This window comes from Pimephales promelas, chromosome 16 (assembly GCF_988280905.1).
Source record: "Pimephales promelas chromosome 16, fPimPro1.hap1.1, whole genome shotgun sequence".
Classification (NCBI taxonomy): Eukaryota; Metazoa; Chordata; class Actinopteri; order Cypriniformes; family Leuciscidae; genus Pimephales; species Pimephales promelas.
Genome location: NC_142784.1, coordinates 1,174,370 through 1,195,154, shown reverse-complemented (window position 1 = coordinate 1,195,154; position 20,785 = coordinate 1,174,370). Strand labels below are relative to the sequence as shown.

The following is a 20,785-nucleotide window of genomic DNA, read 5'->3' as shown; positions in this document are numbered from 1 at the left end:
ATTGTTAAAGAGATGGAGATCTTGAGAGTGCTTTGTAATCTGTTTATTGAGAGTTTGGCACATGGATTTAGCACAGTGGTGTAAATAAAAGAGGTTTAATGTTATTTTGTTTGTGAGGATATTTCTTAATCAGTACAGGTTCAAAGATTTCTGTTGAACCCCTCAGAGTAACAGCTTTAAAAGAAATGAGGTGTTACAATATGTATGTAAAATGTACTGTATGATTTATTATTGTTTTCATAATCTTGAATGAGTATCAGTTCTTCTTGCACAACTCTTCTCTGATGATGAGGGCGGGGCTATAACCTGTCACTCACATGAGATCAGCCAATAGCAAACCACAACCAGCCAATCAATTCCTCACAGACAGGATCAAGCCCCGCCCAATGATGTATAGCGCCACGACAAAAGATTATTAAAACATGTTAGATGAACTTTAAAGTAAAACATTATTACAATGTTGACTATTTAAAAGTGCACTTATAAGTGTTAAGACACAGTCCTGTACTAAACCCACAGAGTCCTCAAGGCTGATCATAAATAAGTCATTAAAGATTAAAGAAATGGATGGTTCTGCATAAATTAATGTGGGCTTGATTACATCGACAGAAAAACCACATTCCACAGGCAGAGAATAAATTCTTATTTCATCAGATGATGAAAAGACACAATAAACCAGTGATTAGAGACATTTATTAAAAACATCTTACATCCTTTCAAAGGTCACGACCTTTCTGTTCCTGTGTGTGTGTGTGTTATCCAGCGTGTGCGGAGGGCTGGTTCGGCAGGAACTGCTCGTTGAGCTGTACGTGTAAGAACGGTGGTGTGTGTGATCCGGTCACGGGGAGCTGTCGCTGTCCACCAGGGGTCAGTGGAGAGCTGTGTCAGGACGGTCAGTACAAATCATGTGTAACGCATTCAGTATTGTGTGCATGTCATGTTTATTTGATGCACTCAATCCAGGTTGTCCTAAGGGTCTCTATGGGAAGTTCTGTAATAAGAAGTGTAACTGTGCTAATAATGGACGGTGTCATCGCACGTATGGAGCGTGTGTGTGTGACCCGGGACTGTACGGAAGGTTCTGCCATCTTTGTGAGTCAGAATTTACTCTTTGCTTTTAAAACAACTCCATTTATGCTGTTCTGTGCTTTCAATGTGCATTGTGTGACTTTCTTTAAAAAAAAACGTGTGCTCTTTCGTGTTCATGCAGCGTGTCCGAAGTGGATGTTCGGTCCAGGCTGTTCTGAAGAGTGTGTGTGTGTGTCCAGAAGAACACTGTGGAGTGTAACCGTCGTCACGGTGCCTGCGTCTGCAAGCCCGGGTATCGAGGCGAGAGATGTGGAGACGGTGCGTCTGACGAACGGTGTGAGTGTATTGATACACGATTACACTGTATTGTACTTCTTTACATTTTTTTATTTGCATTGAAATGCTTTAAAGAAATACAAGAAAAATAATTGGAAAATATGCAATTCAAAAAATTATTATAATTTTTTTTGCCTTGGAATGCTTGAAAAAAAGACAAGGAAAATAATTGGAAAACATGCTATGTAAAATTAAAAAAATATTTATGGATTTGTTAAAACAAAGCATTTAAATATATTTTTTTTGCATTGAAATAGGAAATAATTGGAAAACAGTCTAAAAACAATGAAAAGAAAAGAATAAGAAAGAAAAGAGAATGGATATTTTAAAACATAGCTTTTTAATATTTTGTACAATTTTTATACATAAAATTGGAAAACATGCAATCCTAAAATAAAATTGTAATAATAAATAAAGAAATGTATGTATGTATGTATATATATATATATATATATATAATATATATTTTATTAATAATAATTACTTAAATATATATATATATATCTATATATATATATATACCCCCCCCCTTTTTCACTTGCATTGAAATGCATTCAAGAAATATCAGGAAAAGAGTTGAAAAAAATCTAAAAATAAATAAAATAAAATAAAATGGATTTTAACTTTGTTTTACATTTTTGAATTTGCATTGAAAAAAGTTTTTAAAAGATGGCAATATATGATATGATACGATCAATATTGCTAGTTTTTCCCTGTAGAGTGTGAATCGGGCTTCTTTGGCTCTGGCTGCGAGAGGAAATGCTCCTGTCCGGATGGAGTGACCTGTGATCATGTGACTGGAGCCTGTCAACCGCAGTGTCCCGCTGGAAAGAGGGGAGACAAATGTGACCCAAGGTATGTCCAGTCAAATTATAGGTGTATAATATGCCTGTACTGTATGCAAATCAGTGTTGGGTGTAACTAATTCCTAAGTAATTAGTTACTGTAATTTAATTGCTTTTCCCTTGAAAATGTAAAGTAAGGGATTACTCTTCATTTACCTGTCATCCAATTACAGTTACTTCTGATGTAATTGAGGTAAATACTGTGTATTGATCAATCCGATCTCACAGCGATTCGTATGCATTTTATGAGGTGTCTAAATATTACGACCGCACTCGTACAAATTGTATGAATTATTGTAAAATATGTATGAAAAAAGTCTGAAATGTCATGAGATCAGACATAAAACAATAGTGGGTTTAACATCAAAATGTCTTGTCTGATGCTAAAAAGTATGTTTTTATAATGTAACCTTCTCCACCTTGGTCTGTTTAAGGATAATTCATGCAGTTTTATAGTATTTATTTGAAAGAATTAAAACAGATTCATGTCTATCCTTGTATTATTCAGCTGGTTGAGATTGATACGGGATTTTGAAAGTAATTAGTAATTAAAAGTAATTAAATACTTTTTAGAGAGAGTAATTAGTATAGTAATCTAATTACATTTTTGAAGAGGTTATTAGTAACTAGTAATTAATTACTTTTTTAGAGTAACTTACCCAACACTGATGCAAATTAAGGCACACTGCAATAAAACTGAATTTGGAAATTGAATGTGATGCAAGACTTTCTGTGATAGACTGTGTTGATGGGAGATTTGGGATTGGCTGCTATCAGTCACGTGACTGTTCAGGGGCATCATGTGACAGGATCACCGGCCAATGCATGTGTCCTGCTGGAACGTTTGGAAAACGTTGTGAAAAAGGTGAAATCGTCATTCTGACATGAACATGTCATGCTTATATTGAGCTAAACTCTTTTCTATTGTTTTATATAAAGTATAAGTGAGACCTTTAGCTCATGATTGAAATGAATGCACTATTTACAGTATTTTGAAAACACAAGCTGCAATAGTGGCTCACAGACACAGAATTATCCTTTATGAAAGCAGTATATTGTTTAATCCTTGTATTATGTTAAATCTGGGTACGAGTTCATATTGACCCTGGTTTGAATGATCAGTACATTTCACCAAAAAAATTCAGGTAAAAATTCTACACATTAATTAACATTAAAACTTCTCAAACATTACCAAAAGGTTCAGATTATATATGAGAATATATGAATTTTTATAATATTATAAAAAAAAAAAATTATGTATTTTATATATATATATATATATATATATATTATTTAGATATTTTATTTAAAATTTAAGATTTTTATTTTCTTTTTAAATTGGATTTTTTAAAATAATATTTACATTTAATAATATTTAAATATATTGCCTTCCTGAAGCTCAAATAGTAGTGCATGGCGCTAGTGATGCCAAGATCACGGGTTTGACTCAATTAACGTGTGAACCGATATAAATGTACAGCACCAATGCAATGTCATTTTATTTAGATAAAAGCATAATACCCTGACATAACAAAATACATGCATTTGAATAATGTTGTGTCTGTGCTGCTGCTTTTAACCATGAAACTCGCTAACATCAGTCTTAATAGAAATTGAGTACTCAAATTTCACAACACCTCACTTTGAGGAAGTTCATGAGCCTCAATGAGAAAGTCCCGGAGCGTAATATAAGATTAAAATGATATAATTATCTGAATAAACACAGTATATTTCTGCATCAGAGTGTGTGGAGGGTCACTGGGGCGTTGGATGTGAGGAAACGTGTGTGTCCAGTGTGTCCCGCGGGCCGCTTCGGGGTGGGCTGTCAGCTCAGATGTGTGTGTGATAATGGAGGAGGTTGTGATCCTGTAACGGGACGCTGCTCGTGTCCTCCCGGCTGGACGGGCCACGGCTGCAGGAAGGGTGAGCTTCATGTTTTTGATTATTATGTAATTCTAAAAAGCAAATGAAATGTCATTATGTTGATGGTGAGATACTGTGTGTGTTGTAGCCTGTGACGCGGGCCGCTGGGGTCTGGGCTGTGCGAGTGTGTGTGACTGTGGAAACAGTGGCGGAGTGTGTGACGCTCAGACCGGACGCTGTCAGTGTGAGGCGGGTTTCACTGGACCGCGATGTGACCAGAGTGAGTGTCACACACACTACCGGTCAAAAGTTTTAGATGAGTAAGATTTTTTTATGTTTTTAAAAGAAGTCTCTTCTGCTCACCAAGGCTGCAATTATTTGATAAAAAATACAAAAAAACAGTAATATTGTGAAATAATATTAGAATTTAAAACAGTGGTTTTCTTTGTGAATATATAGTTGAGGGTGAAATTTATTCCTGTGATCAAAGCTGAATTTTCCACATCATTACTGTTGCTGATTACACATCAGTTTTCAGGGTCACATGATCCTTCAGAAATTATTCTAATATGCAGATTTTATGCTCAAAAAACATAAATTGTTGAAAATGTTGAAATGTCGAATGTTGGAAACAGTCGTGTACCATTTCCCCCCAAAAATTCTATGATGAATAAAAAAGTTCAAGAGAAAAGCATTTATTTAAAATATAATCTTTTCTAACATTATTAATGTCTTTACTGTAACTTTTGATCAATTTAACTCATCCTTGATGAATAAAAGTATTTTCTAATTTCTTTCCCCCAAAAATAAAAAAAAATAAATTCTTGCTGACCCCAAACTTTTGAATGGTAGTGATTAATCCTGAAATAAAAATCCTGAAATCAAAATGTAAAAACACTGTTTTCAACATGGATAATAATCATAAATGTTTCTTGAGCATCATATTATAATAATTTCTGAACTGAAGACTGGAGTAATGATGATAAATTCAGCTTTGATCACAGGAATAATAATAATTACACTTCACTATATATTCACATAGAAAACGTCTCGGTTACGTATGTAACCCTCGTTCCCTGAGTAGGGAACGGAGACGTTACGTCAGAAGTGACGGAGATTGGGGGTTTCGCATAGAAAGCCAATCCTCTTCGAGTATTAAAACACGAGCCAATGGCATGCAATGCCTTGGGGCTGCGGAAATTTGCATAGCGTACTCCGCCCTACTCCGTGAGTATAAAAGGAGGAAGTGAACGCAACCGCAGTATGTCTTCGCTGAGGAGCCAAGACTGAACTCGGCCTCTACCCAGCGATACAGCAGAAGTGGCAGGGAGACGTAACGTCTCCGTTCCCTACTCAGGGAACGAGGGTTACATACGTAACCGAGACGTTCCCTATCGTAGTCACTTCGAGTTACGTCAGAAGTGACGGAGATTGGGGGTCTGTGCCATCACGCCATCTTCAAGCTGTCTTCCAGTGCCCTGCGAAAGACTGAACCCCCGAGCCTTACCTCTTTTTTTTTTTTTTTTTTTTGGGGATCCGACTTTGACACAGGATTACCAAGGTACACTGGGAACATATCCCGAAGGGGACATGCTACCAGCTGCCTACCGAAGGGAGGACTTAAGAATACACATATGGCCACATAGGAACGCATATGGAACACTGGAGTACCAACCGCAGGTGGCTACTGATTTAAACTCCAGGGGTGGCAGATGGCTTGCCAAGGGAAGACACATGCTCAGAGAGGCTTACAGTGGATAATACACATGAGACGGTTACCATGGGGAACCGTGCGCATGGAGGCACCTAGCTAGCATCCAGAGCAACGCAGTGGTGCCCGCATCGTCGGTGCTGGAGGACTCAAGACTTCAATGGAAGAACTGAGGAAATATCGCACTTATCCAGTCCGGGGAGTGGAGTGGCGAGCAAGCGAAGACACCTGAGCGGATCCAGAACTGGCCGAAACGAGTACGTGAGAGGATACCGGCTCAATTCGCAGATTATAGAATCTGGCGAAGGTGTTGGGTGTCGCCCAGCCTGCAGCTCTGCAGATGTCTGTTAGCGAGGCGCCGTGCGCTAAAGCCCAAGAGGAGGCTACACTCCGAGTGGAATGGGCCGTCACACCAAGGGGGCACGGAAGGCCTTGCTGCTGGTAAGACAAAGCAATGGCATCCACTATCCAGTGGGACAGCCGTTGCTTTGAGAGAGCCCTTCCCTTCTGGCTCCCCCCATGACAGACAAAGAGCTGGTCTGAGGTCCTGAAACACTGCGTTCTGTCGACATAGGTGCGGAGCGCACGTACCGGACAGAGCAGTGCCAAGGCTGGGTCTGCCTCCTCCAGGGGCAGCGCTTGCAGGTTCACCACCAGGTCCCGGAGGGGAGTGGTAGGAACCTTGGGCATATATCCAGGCCGGGGTCTCAGGAATACGTGAGAGTAAGCCGGCCCGAACTCCAGGCACACTTCGTCAACAGAGAGTGCGTGCAGGTCCCTTACTCTCCTGATGGATACCAATGCAATCAGGAGTGCTGTCACATAGGACAGGGCAAAAACTCTACCGACTGCAAAGGCTCCAGGGGAGGCCTCTGCAGAGCACCCAGGTCTACTGAGAGGTCCCCAGAGGGCAGGAGGGGAGGGAGGCGGATTTAGCCCCCTCACTCCCCTCAGGAACCTGATGACCAGGTCATGCTTCCCATAGACTTACCTTTCACTGCATCATGAGACGCGGCAATGGCCGCGACATAATCCAAAGGGTGGAGGGCGACAGCCTGCGCTACAACCCCTCTTGCAGGAAGGAAGCATGACTCCGATCGAACATCTCCGGGGGTCTTCTCAGCGAGAAGAACACCAATTGACGAAGAGGTTTCACTTCAACGCATAAAGGTGTCACGTGGACGACGCTCTTGCGGAAGTGATGGTTGCCGCCACCGCAGGTGGCAGCGAACTCAAACCTGCCTCGTCCCGTCCTGGAGCCACACGTGCAGCCTCCAAGATCGGGACGAGGGTGCCACAGAGTGCCCCGTCTCTGAGAGAGTAGGTCCGGTCTCAGAGGAATAGGCCAAGGAGGTGCTGTCGCGAGGAGCAAGAGTTCGGAGAACCACGTCTTGGTGGGCCAGTAGGGGGCTACCAGCAAGACCTGCTCCTCGTCCTCCTTGATCTTGCACAACACCCGTGCAAGGAGGCTCACTGGGGGAACGCACACTTGCGTGGGCCCCGTGGCCAGCTGTGCGCCAGCGCATCCGAGCCGAGAGAGCCGCGGGTCAGAGAATAACTGGGCGCAGTGGGACGAGTCCCGAGAGGCGAACAGGTCTAACTGTGCCTCCCCGAACTGGTCCCAAATCAGCTGGACCGACTGGGGATGGAGTCGCCATTCGCCGGAGATGGGACGGGCCCGGGACAGCTCGCGGCTGCCCGATTCCGGTCTCCAGGAATGTAACTGCACGAAGGGACCTCAGGTGCTTCTGACTCCATATCAAGAGGTGGCGGGCGAGCTGCGACAACCGGCGCGAGCGTAGACCCCCCCTGGTGGTTGATGTACGCTACTGCCGTAGTGTTGTCTGAGCGGACAAGCACATGCTGGCCCTAGAGCACGCTCGGAAGCGGTGCCGGGCGAGCCGTACTGCCAACAGCTCGAGGCAATTGATGTGCATGAGGCGCTGGGCTCCTGTCCAGGAACCGGCGGCTGCATGCCCATTGCACATGGCACCCCAACCCGTGGTAGACGCATCCGTGGAGACAACGAGATGCCTGGAAACTCGCTGAACAGGGACCCTGTCCGTAAAAAGCTGAGGTTCGACCACGGGAAGAAGGATCGGCGGCACGTCGGAGTCACTGGAACTCGGAGCGAGCCGCGATGCCATGCCCACCTCGGGACTCGATCGCGAAGCCACAGCTGAAGCGGTCTCATATGAAGCAAACCGAGCGGCGTTGCCGCGGCCGCGGATGCCATATGTCCCAGGAGCCTCTGAAAAGTTTCAGTGGAACCGCACTCTTGCCCTCGAACTGTCGAAGACAAGCCAGCAGTGAGTGCGCGCGCTCGTTCGTGAGCTGCGCGGACATGGCGACCGAGTCTATCTCCATGCCGAGAAAAGAGATCCTCTGCACGGGGCAAAGTTTGCTCTTTTCCCGGTTGACCCGAAGGCCCAGACGGGCTAGGTGCCGTAGCACCAGGTCTCTGTGTTCGCAAACCTGAGCTCGAGAGTGTGCTAGTAACAGCCAGTCGTCGAGATAGTTCAGGATGCGAACCCCGTGTTCGCGAAGGGGAACAAGGGCTGCCTCGACGATCTTCGTGAAGACGCGAGGGGACAGAGCTAACCCGAATGGGAGAACGGCGTACTGGTATGCCTGGCCCTCGAAGGCAAACCGAAGAAACGGTCTGTGTCGAGGGAGAATGGAGACATGGAAGTACGCGTCCTTCAGGTCGATCGCTGCAAACCAATCCTGATACCGAACACATTCGAAAATGCGTTTGGCCGTGAGCATTTTGAACGGTAGTCGATGGAGAGAACGGTTCAAAATGCGCAGGTCCAGGATCGGTCGTAACCCACCGGTCTTTCTTGGGGACAATGAAGTAGGGGCTGTAAAGCCCGGACCTCACCTCGGCTGGAGGGACCGTCTCGATTGCACCCTTCGCCAGCAGGGTCGCAATCTCCGCTCTCAAGACTGGGGCATAGCCACCAACCATCGTGGAGCGAACTCCCCTGAAGCGGGGAAGAGACCGTGCGAACTGAATCGCGTAGCCGAATCCGATCGTTCTGATGACCCAGCGGGAACCCCGGGAAGCGCTAGCCAGGCTTCCAGGAAGTGAGCCAACGGGGTCATGCGAACCACAGACGTCCCCCCGGAGGGGCAGCGAGGCGGGTCGACCGGCATGCGTGCAGGAGTTACCCCGTCCGGATGCACCGTCGAAACCCGCTCCCCGACAGAAGAGACCAGGGAAGGCAGAGCGTTCCACGGGGGTCTGTTCTGCCGGGGGTCTGGCGACAGAGGGGGAAGGGATTGGCGTAGCCCGGGGACGACACACGCACCCTTCCGCGCCCTCCGAGACAGAGAGGAATGAACGGGGCGACGCACTGGACGTCGTGCGCGCTCATTCCAGTCTGTGTGCTCAATGACAGTGTCAGCTTTTCCTCAACCAGCTCAGGGAGCTAGCTAGAACAAAAGATTCTCCACCGGCCCTCCACCGGGGAAGGAGGGGCCCTGCCACCGCCTCCTGAGAAAAACCATGACACTATCACTGAGCGGCCCGCCTCAGGAACATCGCTTCGCCTGGCATCTAGCGGGGCACGCGGCCTGAGGGGGGGCTCTTTTCTTGGGACGCTTACCTGTGGCCTCCTCCGCGACGCGAACCGGCTGAAGGCTGCTGCTGGGGCCGCGTGGGAGGGAAGGGAGCCGCAGGGGGGCGTCCCCGGCGGCGAGCTGGCGGAGGCGTCCGAGCCGACGGCTGGTTGGAGGCAGCAGCTGGCCGTCGGGGCAGAGAAACCGCCTTCGTCTGCTCCTAGGCGGTCGAGAAGTGCTGGGCAAAGTCCTGGACCGCACCGCCGAACATTATGATGCTCCTGGACCACAGCGGTGGGCATCACCTGACCAAGGGAGCGAGCGACCGCCTCCGTGACCCGTTTAAGGACAAGGTAGGCGACAGGCTCGCAGCTCGCTTGGTCCGTCACCTCCTCGTGCACATTCCTGAGCAGCTAGCTTTGTAGGTGCTCATCATATGCAGGGCGGAGGCTGCCTGTCCCGCCGCTCTACAGAATCGCGCCGCCATAGACGACGAGAACCCATAGGCTTTGGAGGGGCATCTGAGAGCAACCGCCGGTTGACCGGGGGAGCCCCAGCGTACCCACAGACAGCCGCATCGCCGAGGGGAGGAAGGGCGGGGAACTAAGCACGCTTTTTTTTTTTTTTTTATTTATTTATTTTTTAGTGCGTGTCAGTTCCGCATGCAACTCGGGGAAAAAAGGAAATTGGGGTTGGCCGTGGCCGTAAGGCGGCAGCGTTACCCAAAAACCAATTATTCAGCCGCGAGAGATCGGGGAGGGGCGGAGTTCCACCCCCACCCGATGCTCACGGACGCCCGAGATAGCACGGCCATCATCGCGGGATCAGACACGGCGGCGCTGACGCTCCCGAGGGAGGCAACGCGGCCGCATCCTCACTTCCCGAGGAGTCAAGCCCGCCTAGTGATGCTGTGATCGACATCGCATCATCATCTGGAGCGCTGCCCGAAGCAGCCGGTGCCACCGAAGAAGCAACCGACTGAATCGAACTAACGCTCGCTGGCTCTCGCACTGAGGCGGGAGGTGTGGCCCGAGGAATCGTCGGGGCTTATCCCACACCATCACCGTAAATCACCAGGTCCCCGGGTCGACGGGCCCCCTATGGAGGAAACCGATCGAGCGGGGGGGACCGGGACTCTCACTCAAGTGAGATCATTGAGTCTCGACCTCAGTGTAGAGATGGTCATGTTCCCACAGAAGGAAAATGAGTCATCCACGAACGCTGCTGCTGCATGCTGAAATGCCCAGGCATACAAAGCAGCGATCGTGACCATCAGATGACGACAGAAATCAATCACACCCAGAAGAGCACGGGCGAACCGTCTTTAAAAAGACGTGCGCGTGCAGCTCTTTCAATGAGAGGAGGAAATTCACTCTTTCAGCGCTGAAGCGACCAGGGAGAAGCGCAAAGTCTGGCAGACCACTGCTCAGATCGCAGGCGATGCAGAATCTCGCTGGGTACCGCCGTCACACCAACACTGAAGAGGACGCTCGTCTCGAAGAGTCTTGAACAGTGCTTTCAGGAGTGAAGAGGTTCTCTTGGCTCCGAAGCGAAAACATACTGCGGTTGCGTTCACTTCCTCCTTTTATACTCACGGAGTAGGGCGGAGTACGCTATGCAAATTTCCGCAGCCCCAAGGCATTGCATGCCATTGGCTCGTGTTTTAATACTCGAAGAGGATTGGCTTTCTATGCGAAACCCCCAATCTCCGTCACTTCTGACGTAACTCGAAGTGACTACGATAGGGAACCGCTGTTTTAAATTGTAATAATATTTCACAATATTACTGTTTTTTTGTATTTTTTATCAAATAATTGCAGCCTTGGTGAGCAGAAGAGACTTCTTTTAAAAACATAAAAAATCTTACCGATCTAAAACTTTTGACTAGTAGAGTATACACATTTTACTTCAACCACACACACATGCAACAACGCAAAAGTGTGTTAAAGACATAGGTAAAGGTATTTAAAGACAGTTCACTCAAAAAATGAAAATTCTGTCATCATTTACTCGCCCTCACGTTGTTCCAAACCTGTATGAGTTTCTCTCTTCTGCTAAACACAAGTTATTATATTTTAAAGAATGTTAGTAAACAGAAAGTTGATGATAGCCATTGACTTCCATAGTATGTTTTCAATGTACAAAAATAAAGAATAAAATGGATGGATCATCATCATTTTAGGTTAAAAAATATACGAATTTATCCGTGAAAACGTATATCTAAGATTTAGTGCTCACGTGTCCAGATGTGGGAACCGGACGAGAAGCGACCCAGTCACAGGCGAGTGTGTGAAAGACGAGCGTGACCGAGGTGAGCCGGTGTTTGCTCTGATGTTAGACGTGTGTGAGGGTTTCTCTGACAGATGTGTGTGTGTAGTCTGTCCTGCAGGCTGGTTTGGATCTGGTTGTTCTCAGCGCTGTGACTGCAGGAATGGAGGTGTGTGCGACTCCGTCTCTGGAAACTGCTCATGTGGCCTCGGCTGGACCGGCTCACACTGCGAGAAAGGTGACGTGTGTGTGTGTTTATCATTCTCTATAGAGATTAGAGGAAACATTAGACGATTAGGAGAGGCTTGTTCCACCAATTTTTAATTGGTTGGTTATTTTTGGGATTGATTTAAGAAAAAAAAAATTCTGTTTAACTTCAGTATATTTTAATTAAATTTTAGTAATTTTAGTATGTCAACTTATTTTAGTTTTATTCAAATTATTTTGATAAATCATCTAACATTTATATTTTATTTCAGTTAACAAAAACTATTTTTAAAAATGTGTGTTCTATTTTCACTTTTCATTTTAGTTGTATTATTTTTGTTATGTGCTTTTTTATCAGGTTTTTTAAATTATTATTATTTTTAAATATATTTTTGTTCAACTTCAATTTATTTGAATACATTTTTTAGTAATTTTAGCATGTCAACTTATTTTAGTTTCATTTAAATTATTTTGATAAAACATTAATATTTTATTTCAGTTAACAAAAATCATTTTTTTAAATTTGTGTTCTATTTTCACTTTTCATTTTAGTTTTATTATTTTTGTTATGTTCTTATCATTTTTGTTTAACTTTAATGTTTTAGTAAATTTAGTATGTCAATTTATTTTACTTCTATTTAAAGTAGTATTTAATTTTAAGTCTATTTTTTCCTATTGAATATTTACATTTTATTTCAGGTTTTAAATAGTTCCAGGTTCAGTTTTACTCTTTACTGGTTTTAAATAAAGAAGATCATAGACTCACTGTGTGTGTGTGTGTGTGTTGGCAGAATGTCCCGTGGGTTGGTTCGGTCCTGATTGTGCGCTTCAGTGTTCGTGTGTGAACAACAGCACGTATGACAGAGTAACAGGAAGCTGTCGCTGTGAAGCGGGATATTACGGACATCTGTGTGAACACGGTGAGATCCAGAGCAACACACAGTTAAAGCGTTCACACCACAGGCGGACTGCGTTCTGATGTGGAGTGTGTTTCAGTGTGTCCTGCCGGTGTGTTCGGGCCCCGGTGTCAGCATCGCTGTGACTGTGTGAACGGGGCGTCCTGCCTCCCGAGAACCGGACAGTGTGTGTGTCCCGCTGGACTTCACGGCTCTCGTTGTGAGAGAGGTGAGACGCTCATCCTGTACATCAGTCAAGTTATTAAACAGAATTAAAGGAGTAGTTCACTTTTAAAAAACACTTTTGCTGATAATTTACTCACCCCCCGTGTCATCCAAGATGTCCATGTCTTTCTTTCTTCAGTCGAAAAGAAATGAAGGTTTTTGATGAAAACATTCCAGGATTTTTCTCCATATAATGGACTTCAATGGTAACCAAACGGTCCAAATGAGAGTTTTAGAGCAGCTTCAAAGGGCTTTAAACGACACCAGACGATGAATAAGGGTCTAATCTAGGACCCTTCGAGTCATGACTTGAAAAAAGATTCGTTCATTTTGATGAACGAGTTTGAACAGGAGAGTCACGAACGCTCATCACAGAACAGAGCAAGGCGAGCATTTGAGCTTATAAAACTGAAACTTTTTTATTTATTTTTTAAATGAGCGATTGTTTCGCTAGATAAGACCCTTATTCATCGTCTGGTGTCGTTTAAAGCCCTTTGAAGTTGCACTGAAACTCTCATTTGGACCGTTTGGACCCCATTGAAGTCCATTATATGGAGAAAATCCTGGAATGTTTTCATCAAAAAACTTCATTTCTTTTCGACTGAAGAAAGAAAGACATGGACATCTTGGATGCTTGTTTCTGCTTCATCTGTGTTTAGATCCGAAGCTTCAGTACTCTTTCAGAAGATGTGTAATAGCGCCCCCTACCGTATAACAGAGAACACACAGAACGTTAATGTGATGTTTCATTGAGCTGTGAATCTATTAAGCCTGTGCACATTTTCAGACTGAAGCGTCACTAGTAAAATCATCTAGTTGCAGGGTTATTTATATTGTGAAATAAAACTATAAAACACGTTTTCATGATTTAAAAAAAACAAAAACAAAAAAACTTTGGTAACATTTTTCATTTTTGTGTAGTTGAAGTACCAAAATAACAAAACTGTATAGACATATAAAAAAACAACAAAACAACAACAATTAAAACACTAAACCATATTCAAATGAAAACATAAAATAAAATCTGCACAAAACCTCTAACAGTATAAATGATTGTAAAACTCTTTCCTTTCCTCAGAATGTGAGCGCGGCTTGTTCGGGCTGAACTGCTCTCAGTCATGTGACTGTGCGGGACACGCACCATGTGACCCGGTGAGTGGCAGGTGTATCTGCCCGTCAGGAAAGACAGGAGTCCGGTGTGACAGCGGTGAGTGAGTGAGTGATGATTGCTGATGATTCTGATATCTGAACATATTGTGTGTGATGATGGTGTGTGTGATGTTCAACAGACTGCAGTGTGAACCGCTACGGGCCCGACTGCGCACTCGCGTGTCAATGTGAAAACGGCTCTCAGTGCGACAGCAGAAACGGACGCTGTGTGTGTCTCAACGGCTGGATCGGTCTCACGTGTTCAGAACGTAAAGTAGTGCTTCTTTTTCAGCTTATTATAAAATATAATCAGGGTTTGATATGAACATTTTCACTCACCAGTCAATTTGGCTGCTACATTTAGAAGTTACCGGCTATTTAGAATGTCTACTAGCAAAACAAATATATATACAATATATAAATGTATAGTTTGACTTAGTTTTTACTTTTATATTTTCCATTTTCAGTTCTGTTGCAGTTTTGGTAATTTTGTGTTCTACTTTTTTGTAATTTCTATTTAGTAATTTGAGTAATTTAAATTTTAAAATAGTTTTTAAGTAGTTTAAATTGTCATTTTAATTTCAGTTTTAGTTATTGGCAGCACTTTACAATAAGGTTTTGTTTGTTAAAATTAAATAATAATAATGATAAATTATTATTAATTTATATAAAATATATAAATTTAATATATATATATATGTAAATTAATTAACATAATTAATGTTAAACACACTTAAATCAACTAAACACTTAGTTAATATTAATTTCAATTAAGTGCTAATACATTTTTAAAAGCAAAAGTTTTTGTTAACATGAGTTCCTGCTCTGTGAACTAACATGAGGAGCTGTATTTTGTAATGTTGTAAAAAATATCGTTCACCGATAGGTAATACATTAACTAATGTTTACAAAGGAGACCTTATAGTAAAGTGTTACCTAGTTATTTTAGTATATTGTTAAACTAAATGTAAATGAGAAATGCTCCCTTGGCAGCTATCTGAAATAAAACAAGCAACAAAATAGCTGTTTTATGAACTTAGTTGACTATAATAACCCTAATTTAGTAATATATTGTGATTTGAATGTTTGTAGGTGAAACTCCAGAGCTGGACTCCAGAAGTGTAGAAGAGAGCCAATCACAGCTCAACTCCTCATAACACACGCACGCACACACACACACACACATGCGCGCGCACACACACACAGAGACTACATGGAAGCGCGAGTGTGTTGAGGTGGAGAAGTGATCATGTTCAAACACACAGCACTGACAGCTCATCCTCATACTGGACCCTCATCCGTATGTCAGGGGATATTAATATTCTCTGTGTTCAAGAGCTGTTGTGATGTACACTACAGTAGGGTTCAGGTTTGACTGTAAACAGGAGGAAAGTGCCTTTTTGATTTTTCCAAAATTTCACTCATTGTTTACAAATATTGTTGAACCTAAACTATTTTTTTTACTGTAACATTTGATAAAAAAAAAACACACAGGAAACATGTGGATGTCAAGATATTGAACTGAAGAAGATATTGATATACTGTAAGATCATGATATGCTTATATCAAAGGAGGTCCTGTTTGTGAAATATGTTTATATTAGAAAACATTTTTTCATGCTTCATTTTCTGTTAAGCATTTGATTGTTTTGTATAAAGTTTGAGTTATTTATATATTTTGTAAAATATACAAACATACAATTGTAAATGTTATCCAAATTCTTTTTTTTACTCAATGCCCCAAAAACGTTCATTCTGGAATGCTAGACTTTGATTTTATTATTTAAGAAAGCATGTTGTGTGTAAAATTTTACATCCAAGTGACAGATTTTTAAAACCGATTTCAGAATAAAAGACTTTTGAACTTGTTGTTTTATTTTAGGTCTAGAGCCTCCATTTTTGCACTCAGGTCAAAGTCTCGCGCCCCTCTATCAGAATCCAGAGTTTTGAGGAGATTGGAGAAACTTTATTTTTCACCCGAAAAAAAAAAACCGAAAGGGGTAACACTCGTTTTTTTTTTCGGGTCGAAATTTTGAATTTCGATATCTCAGCTCTGGAAGGGTCTAGAGCCTCCATTTTTGCACTCAGGTCAAAGTCTCGCGCCCCTCTATCAGAATCCAGAGTTTTGAGGAGATTGGAGAAACTTTATTTTTCACCCGAAAAAAAAAACCGAAAGGGGTAACACTCGTTTTTTTTTTCGGGTCGAAATTTTGAATTTCGATATCTCAGCTCTGGGAGGGTCTAGATCCTCCATTTTTGCACTCAGGTCAAAGTCTCGCGCCCCTCTATCAGAATCCAGAGTTTTGAGAAGATTGGAGAAATTTCATTTTTCGCCCAAAAATGAAAAAAACGAAAGGGGTAACACTGTCGTTTTTTTTTTCGGGTCGAAATTTTGAATTTCGATATCTCAGCTCTGGAAGGGTCTAGAGCCTCCATTTTTGCACTCAGGTCAAAGTCTCGCGCCCCTCTATCAGAATCCAGAGTTTTGAGAAGATTGGAGAAACTTCATTTTTCGCCCGAAAATGAAAAAAAACGAAAGGGGTAACTGTCGTTTTTTTTCGGGTCGAAATTTTGAATTTCGATATCTCAGCTCTGGAAGGGTCTAGAGCCTCCATTTTTGCACTCAGGTCAAAGTCTCGCGCCCCTCTATCAGAATCCAGAGTTTTGAGAAGATTGGAGAAACTTCATTTTTCGCCCAAAAATGAAAAAAAAACACGAAAGGGGTAACACTGTCGTTTTTTTTTCGGGTCGAAATTTTGAATTTCGATATCTCAGCTCTGGGAGGGTCTAGAGCCTCCATTTTTGCACTCAGGTCAAAGTCTCGCGCCCCTCTATCAGAATCCAGAGTTTTGAGAAGATTGGAGAAACTTCATTTTTCGCCCAAAAATGAAAAAAACGAAAGGGGTAACACTGTCGTTTTTTTTTTGGGGTCGAAATTTTGAATTTCGGTATCTCAGCTCTGGAAGGGTCTAGAGCCTCCATTTTTGCACTCAGGTCAAAGTCTCGCGCCCCTCTATCAGAATCCAGAGTTTTGAGAAGATTGGAGAAACTTCATTTTTCGCCCGAAAATGAAAAAAAACGAAAGGGGTAACACTGTCGTTTTTTTTTCGGGTCGAAATTTTGAATTTCGATATCTCAGCTCTGGAAGGGTCTAGAGCCTCCATTTTTGCACTCAGGTCAAAGTCTCACGCCCCTCTATCAGAATCCAGAGTTTTGAGAAGATTGGAGAAACTTCATTTTTCGCCCAAAAATGAAAAAAAAACGAAAGGGGTAACTGTCGTTTTTTTTCGGGTCGAAATTTTGAATTTCGATATCTCAGCTCTGGGAGGGTCTAGAGCCTCCATTTTTGCACTCAGGTCAAAGTCTCGCGCCCCTCTATCAGAATCCAGAGTTTTGAGAAGATTGGAGAAACTTAATTTTTCGCCCAAAAATGAAAAAAAACGAAAGGGGTAACACTGTTTTTTTTTTTTCGGGTCGAAATTTTGAATTTCGATATCTCAGCTCTGGAAGGGTCTAGAGCCTCCATTTTTGCACTCAGGTCAAAGTTTCGCGCCCCTCTATCAGAATCCAGAGTTTTGAGAAGATTGGTGAAACTTAATTTTTCGCCCAAAAATGAAAAAAAAAAACGAAAGGGGTAACACTGTCGTTTTTTTTTCGGGTCGAAATTTTGAATTTCGATATCTCAGCTCTGGAAGGGTCTAGAGCCTCCATTTTTGCACTCAGGTCAAAGTCTCGCGCCCCTCTATCAGAATCCAGAGTTTTGAGAAGATTGGAGAAACTTCATTTTTTGCCCAAAAATGAAAAAAAACGAAAGGGGTAACACTGTCATTTTTTTTTCGGGTCGAAATTTTGAATTTCGATATCTCAGCTCTGGAAGGGCCTAGAGCCTCCATTTTTGCACTCAGGTCAAAGTCTCTCGCCCCTCTATCAGAATCCAGAGTTTTGAGAAGATTGGAGAAATTTCATTTTTCGCCCAAAAATGAAAAAAAACGAAAGGGGTAACACTGTCGTTTTTTTTTCGGGTCGAAATTTTGAATTTCGATATCTCAGCTCTGGAAGGGTCTAGATCGTCCATTTTTGCACTCAGGTCAAAGTCTCGCGCCCCTCTATCAGAATCCAGAGTTTTGAGAAGATTGGAGAAACGTAATTTTTCTCCCAAAAATGAAAAAAAAAACGAAAGGGGTAACACTGTCGTTTTTTTTTCGGGTCGAAATTTTGAATTTCGATATCTCAGCTCTGGAAGGGTCTAGAGCCTCCATTTTTGCACTCAGGTCAAAGTCTCACTTCCCTCTATCAGAATCCAGAGTTTTGAGAAGATTGGAGAAACTTCATTTTTTGCCCAAAAATGAAAAAAAAACGAAAGGGGTAACACTGTCGTTTTTTTTTTCGGGTCGAAATTTTGAATTTCGATATCTCAGCTCTGGAAGGGCCTAGAGCCTCCATTTTTGCACTCAGGTCAAAGTCTCTCGCCCCTCTATCAGAATCCAGAGTTTTGAGAAGATTGGAGAAATTTCATTTTTCGCCCAAAAATGAAAAAAAACGAAAGGGGTAAGTAACACTGTCGTTTTTTTTTCGGGTCGAAATTTTGAATTTCGATATCTCAGCTCTGGAAGGGTCTAGATCGTACATTTTTGCACTCAGGTCAAAGTCTCGCGCCCCTCTATCAGAATCCAGAGTTTTGAGAAGATTGGAGAAACTTCATTTTTCGCCCGAAAATGAAAAAAAAATGAAAGGGGTAACACTGTCGTTTTTTTTTCGGGTCGAAATTTTGAATTTCGATATCTCAGCTCTGGAAGGGTCTAGAGCCTCCATTTTTGCACTCAGATCAATGTTTCGCGCCCCTCTATCAGAATCCAAAGTTTTGAGAAGATTGGTGAAACTTAATTTTTCTCCCAAAAATGAAAAAAAACCCGAAAGGGGTAACACTGTCGGGTTTTTTTTTCGGGTCGAAATTTTGAATTTCGATATCTCAGCTCTGGAAGGGTCTAGAGCCTCCATTTTTGCACTCAGGTCAAAGTCTCACAGCCCTCTATCAGAATACAGAGTTTTGAGAAGATTGGAGAAACTTAATTTTTCGCCCGAAAATGAAAAAAAACGAAAGGGGTAACACTGTCGTTTTTTTTTCGGGTCGAAATTTTGAATTTCGATATCTCAGCTCTGGAAGGGTCTAGAGCCTCCATTTTTGCACTCAGGTCAAAGTCTCGCGCCCCTCTATCAGAATCCAGAGTTTTGAGAAGATTGGAGAAACTTCATTTTTTGCTCAAAAATGAAAAAAAACGAAAGGGGTAACACTGTCGTTTTTTTTTCGGGTCGAAATTTTGAATTTCGATATCTCAGCTCTGGGAGGGTCTAGATCCTCCATTTTTGCACTCAGGTCAAAGTCTCGCGCCCCTCTATCAGAATCCAGAGTTTTGAGAAGATTGGAGAAACTTCATTTTTTGCTCAAAAATGAAAAAAAACGAAAGGGGTAACACTGTCGTTTTTTTTTCGGGTCGAAATTTTGAATTTCGATATCTCAGCTCTGGGAGGGTCTAGATCCTCCATTTTTGCACTCAGGTCAAAGTCTCGCGCCCCTCTATCAGAATCCAGAGTTTTGAGAAGATTGGAGAAACTTCATTTTTCGCCCAAAAATGAAAAAAAAACGAAAGGGGTAACACTGTCGTTTTTTTTTCGGGTCGAAATTTTGAATTTCGATATCTCAGCTCTGGAAGGGTCTAGAGCCTCCATTTTTGCACTCAGGTCAAAGTCTCGCGCCCCTCTATCAGAATCCAGAGTTTTGAGAAGATTGGAGAAACTTAATTTTTCGCCAAAAACTGAAAAAAAACGAAAGGGGTAACACTGTCGTTTTTTTTTCGGGTCGAAATTTTGAATTTCGATATCTCAGCTCTGGAAGGGTCTAGAGCCTCCATTTTTGCACTCATGTCAAAGTCTCGCGCCCCTCTATCAGAATCCAGAGTTTTGAGGACATTGGAGAAACTTCATTTTTCGCCCGAAAATGAAAAAAAACGAAAGGGGTAACACTGTCGGTTTTTTTTCGGGTCGAAATTTTGAATTTCGATATCTCAGCTCTGGAAGGGTCTAGAGCCTCCATTTTTGCACTCAGGTCAAAGTTTCGCGCCCCTCTATCAGAATCCAGAGTTTTGAGAAGATTGGAGAAACTTCATTTTTCGCCCAAAAATGAAAAAAAAAACGAAAGGGGTAACACTGTCGTTTTTTTTTTTGGGTCGAAATTTTGAATTTCGATATCTCAGCTCTGGAAGGGTCTAGAGCCTCCATTTTTGCACTCAGGTCAAAGTCTCGCGCCCCTCTATCAGAATCCAGAGTTTTGAGAAGATTGGAGAAACTTAATTTTTCGCCAAAAACTGAAAAAAAACGAAAGGGGTAACACTGTCGTTTTTTTTTCGGGTCGAAATTTTGAATTTCGATATCTCAGCTCTGGAAGGGTCTAGAGCCTCCATTTTTGCACTGAGGTCAAAGTCTCGCGCCCCTCTATCAGAATCCAGAGTTTTGAGAAGATTGGAGAAACTTCATTTTTTGCCCAAAAATGAAAAAAAAACGAAAGGGGTAACACTGTCGGTTTTTTTCGGGTCGAATTTTTGAATTTCGATATCTCAGCTCTGGGAGGGTCTAGATCCTCCATTTTTGCACTCAGGTCAAAGTCTCGCGCCCCTCTATCAGAATCCAGAGTTTTGA

The 20,785-nt window shown here is 42.8% G+C and overlaps 1 protein-coding gene across 5 annotated transcripts; it reads left to right on the top strand.

Annotated features, from left to right (window-relative positions):
- The first annotated feature begins 898 nt into the window (after positions 1 to 898).
- On the top strand, positions 899 to 15,973 carry LOC120485841 (uncharacterized). Of its 5 annotated transcripts, none has more exons than XM_089120840.1 (12): positions 899 to 1,092; positions 1,238 to 1,365; positions 2,085 to 2,220; positions 2,950 to 3,075; positions 3,953 to 4,133; positions 4,222 to 4,353; positions 11,726 to 11,854; positions 12,615 to 12,743; positions 12,820 to 12,948; positions 14,023 to 14,151; positions 14,234 to 14,362; positions 15,186 to 15,973. In XM_089120840.1, exons 4-12 carry the CDS (start codon positions 2,959 to 2,961, stop codon positions 15,248 to 15,250), a joined length of 1,140 nt encoding a protein of 379 aa, XP_088976966.1. In that variant the 5' UTR covers positions 899 to 1,092; positions 1,238 to 1,365; positions 2,085 to 2,220; positions 2,950 to 2,958; the 3' UTR covers positions 15,251 to 15,973. The 5 variants fall into 5 exon arrangements, with proteins under 5 accessions (XP_088976966.1, XP_088976968.1, XP_088976969.1 ...); XM_089120842.1 differs by having other exon boundaries at positions 1,211 to 1,363; XM_089120843.1 differs by having other exon boundaries at positions 1,211 to 1,365; positions 14,234 to 14,367.
- Positions 15,974 to 20,785: the final 4,812 nt, after the last annotated feature.

Bases quoted from the DNA above. Each gene is read 5' to 3' on its own strand.
- LOC120485841 (XM_089120840.1), top strand. From the start codon at position 2,959: ATGGGAGATTTGGGATTGGCTGCTATCAGTCACGTGACTGTTCAGGGG. The intron at 4,354-11,725 runs GTGAGTGTCACA...GTGTGTGTGTAG, and splicing joins TGGACCGCGATGTGACCAGA to TCTGTCCTGCAGGCTGGTTT. The intron at 12,949-14,022 runs GTGAGACGCTCA...TCCTTTCCTCAG, and splicing joins CGGCTCTCGTTGTGAGAGAG to AATGTGAGCGCGGCTTGTTC.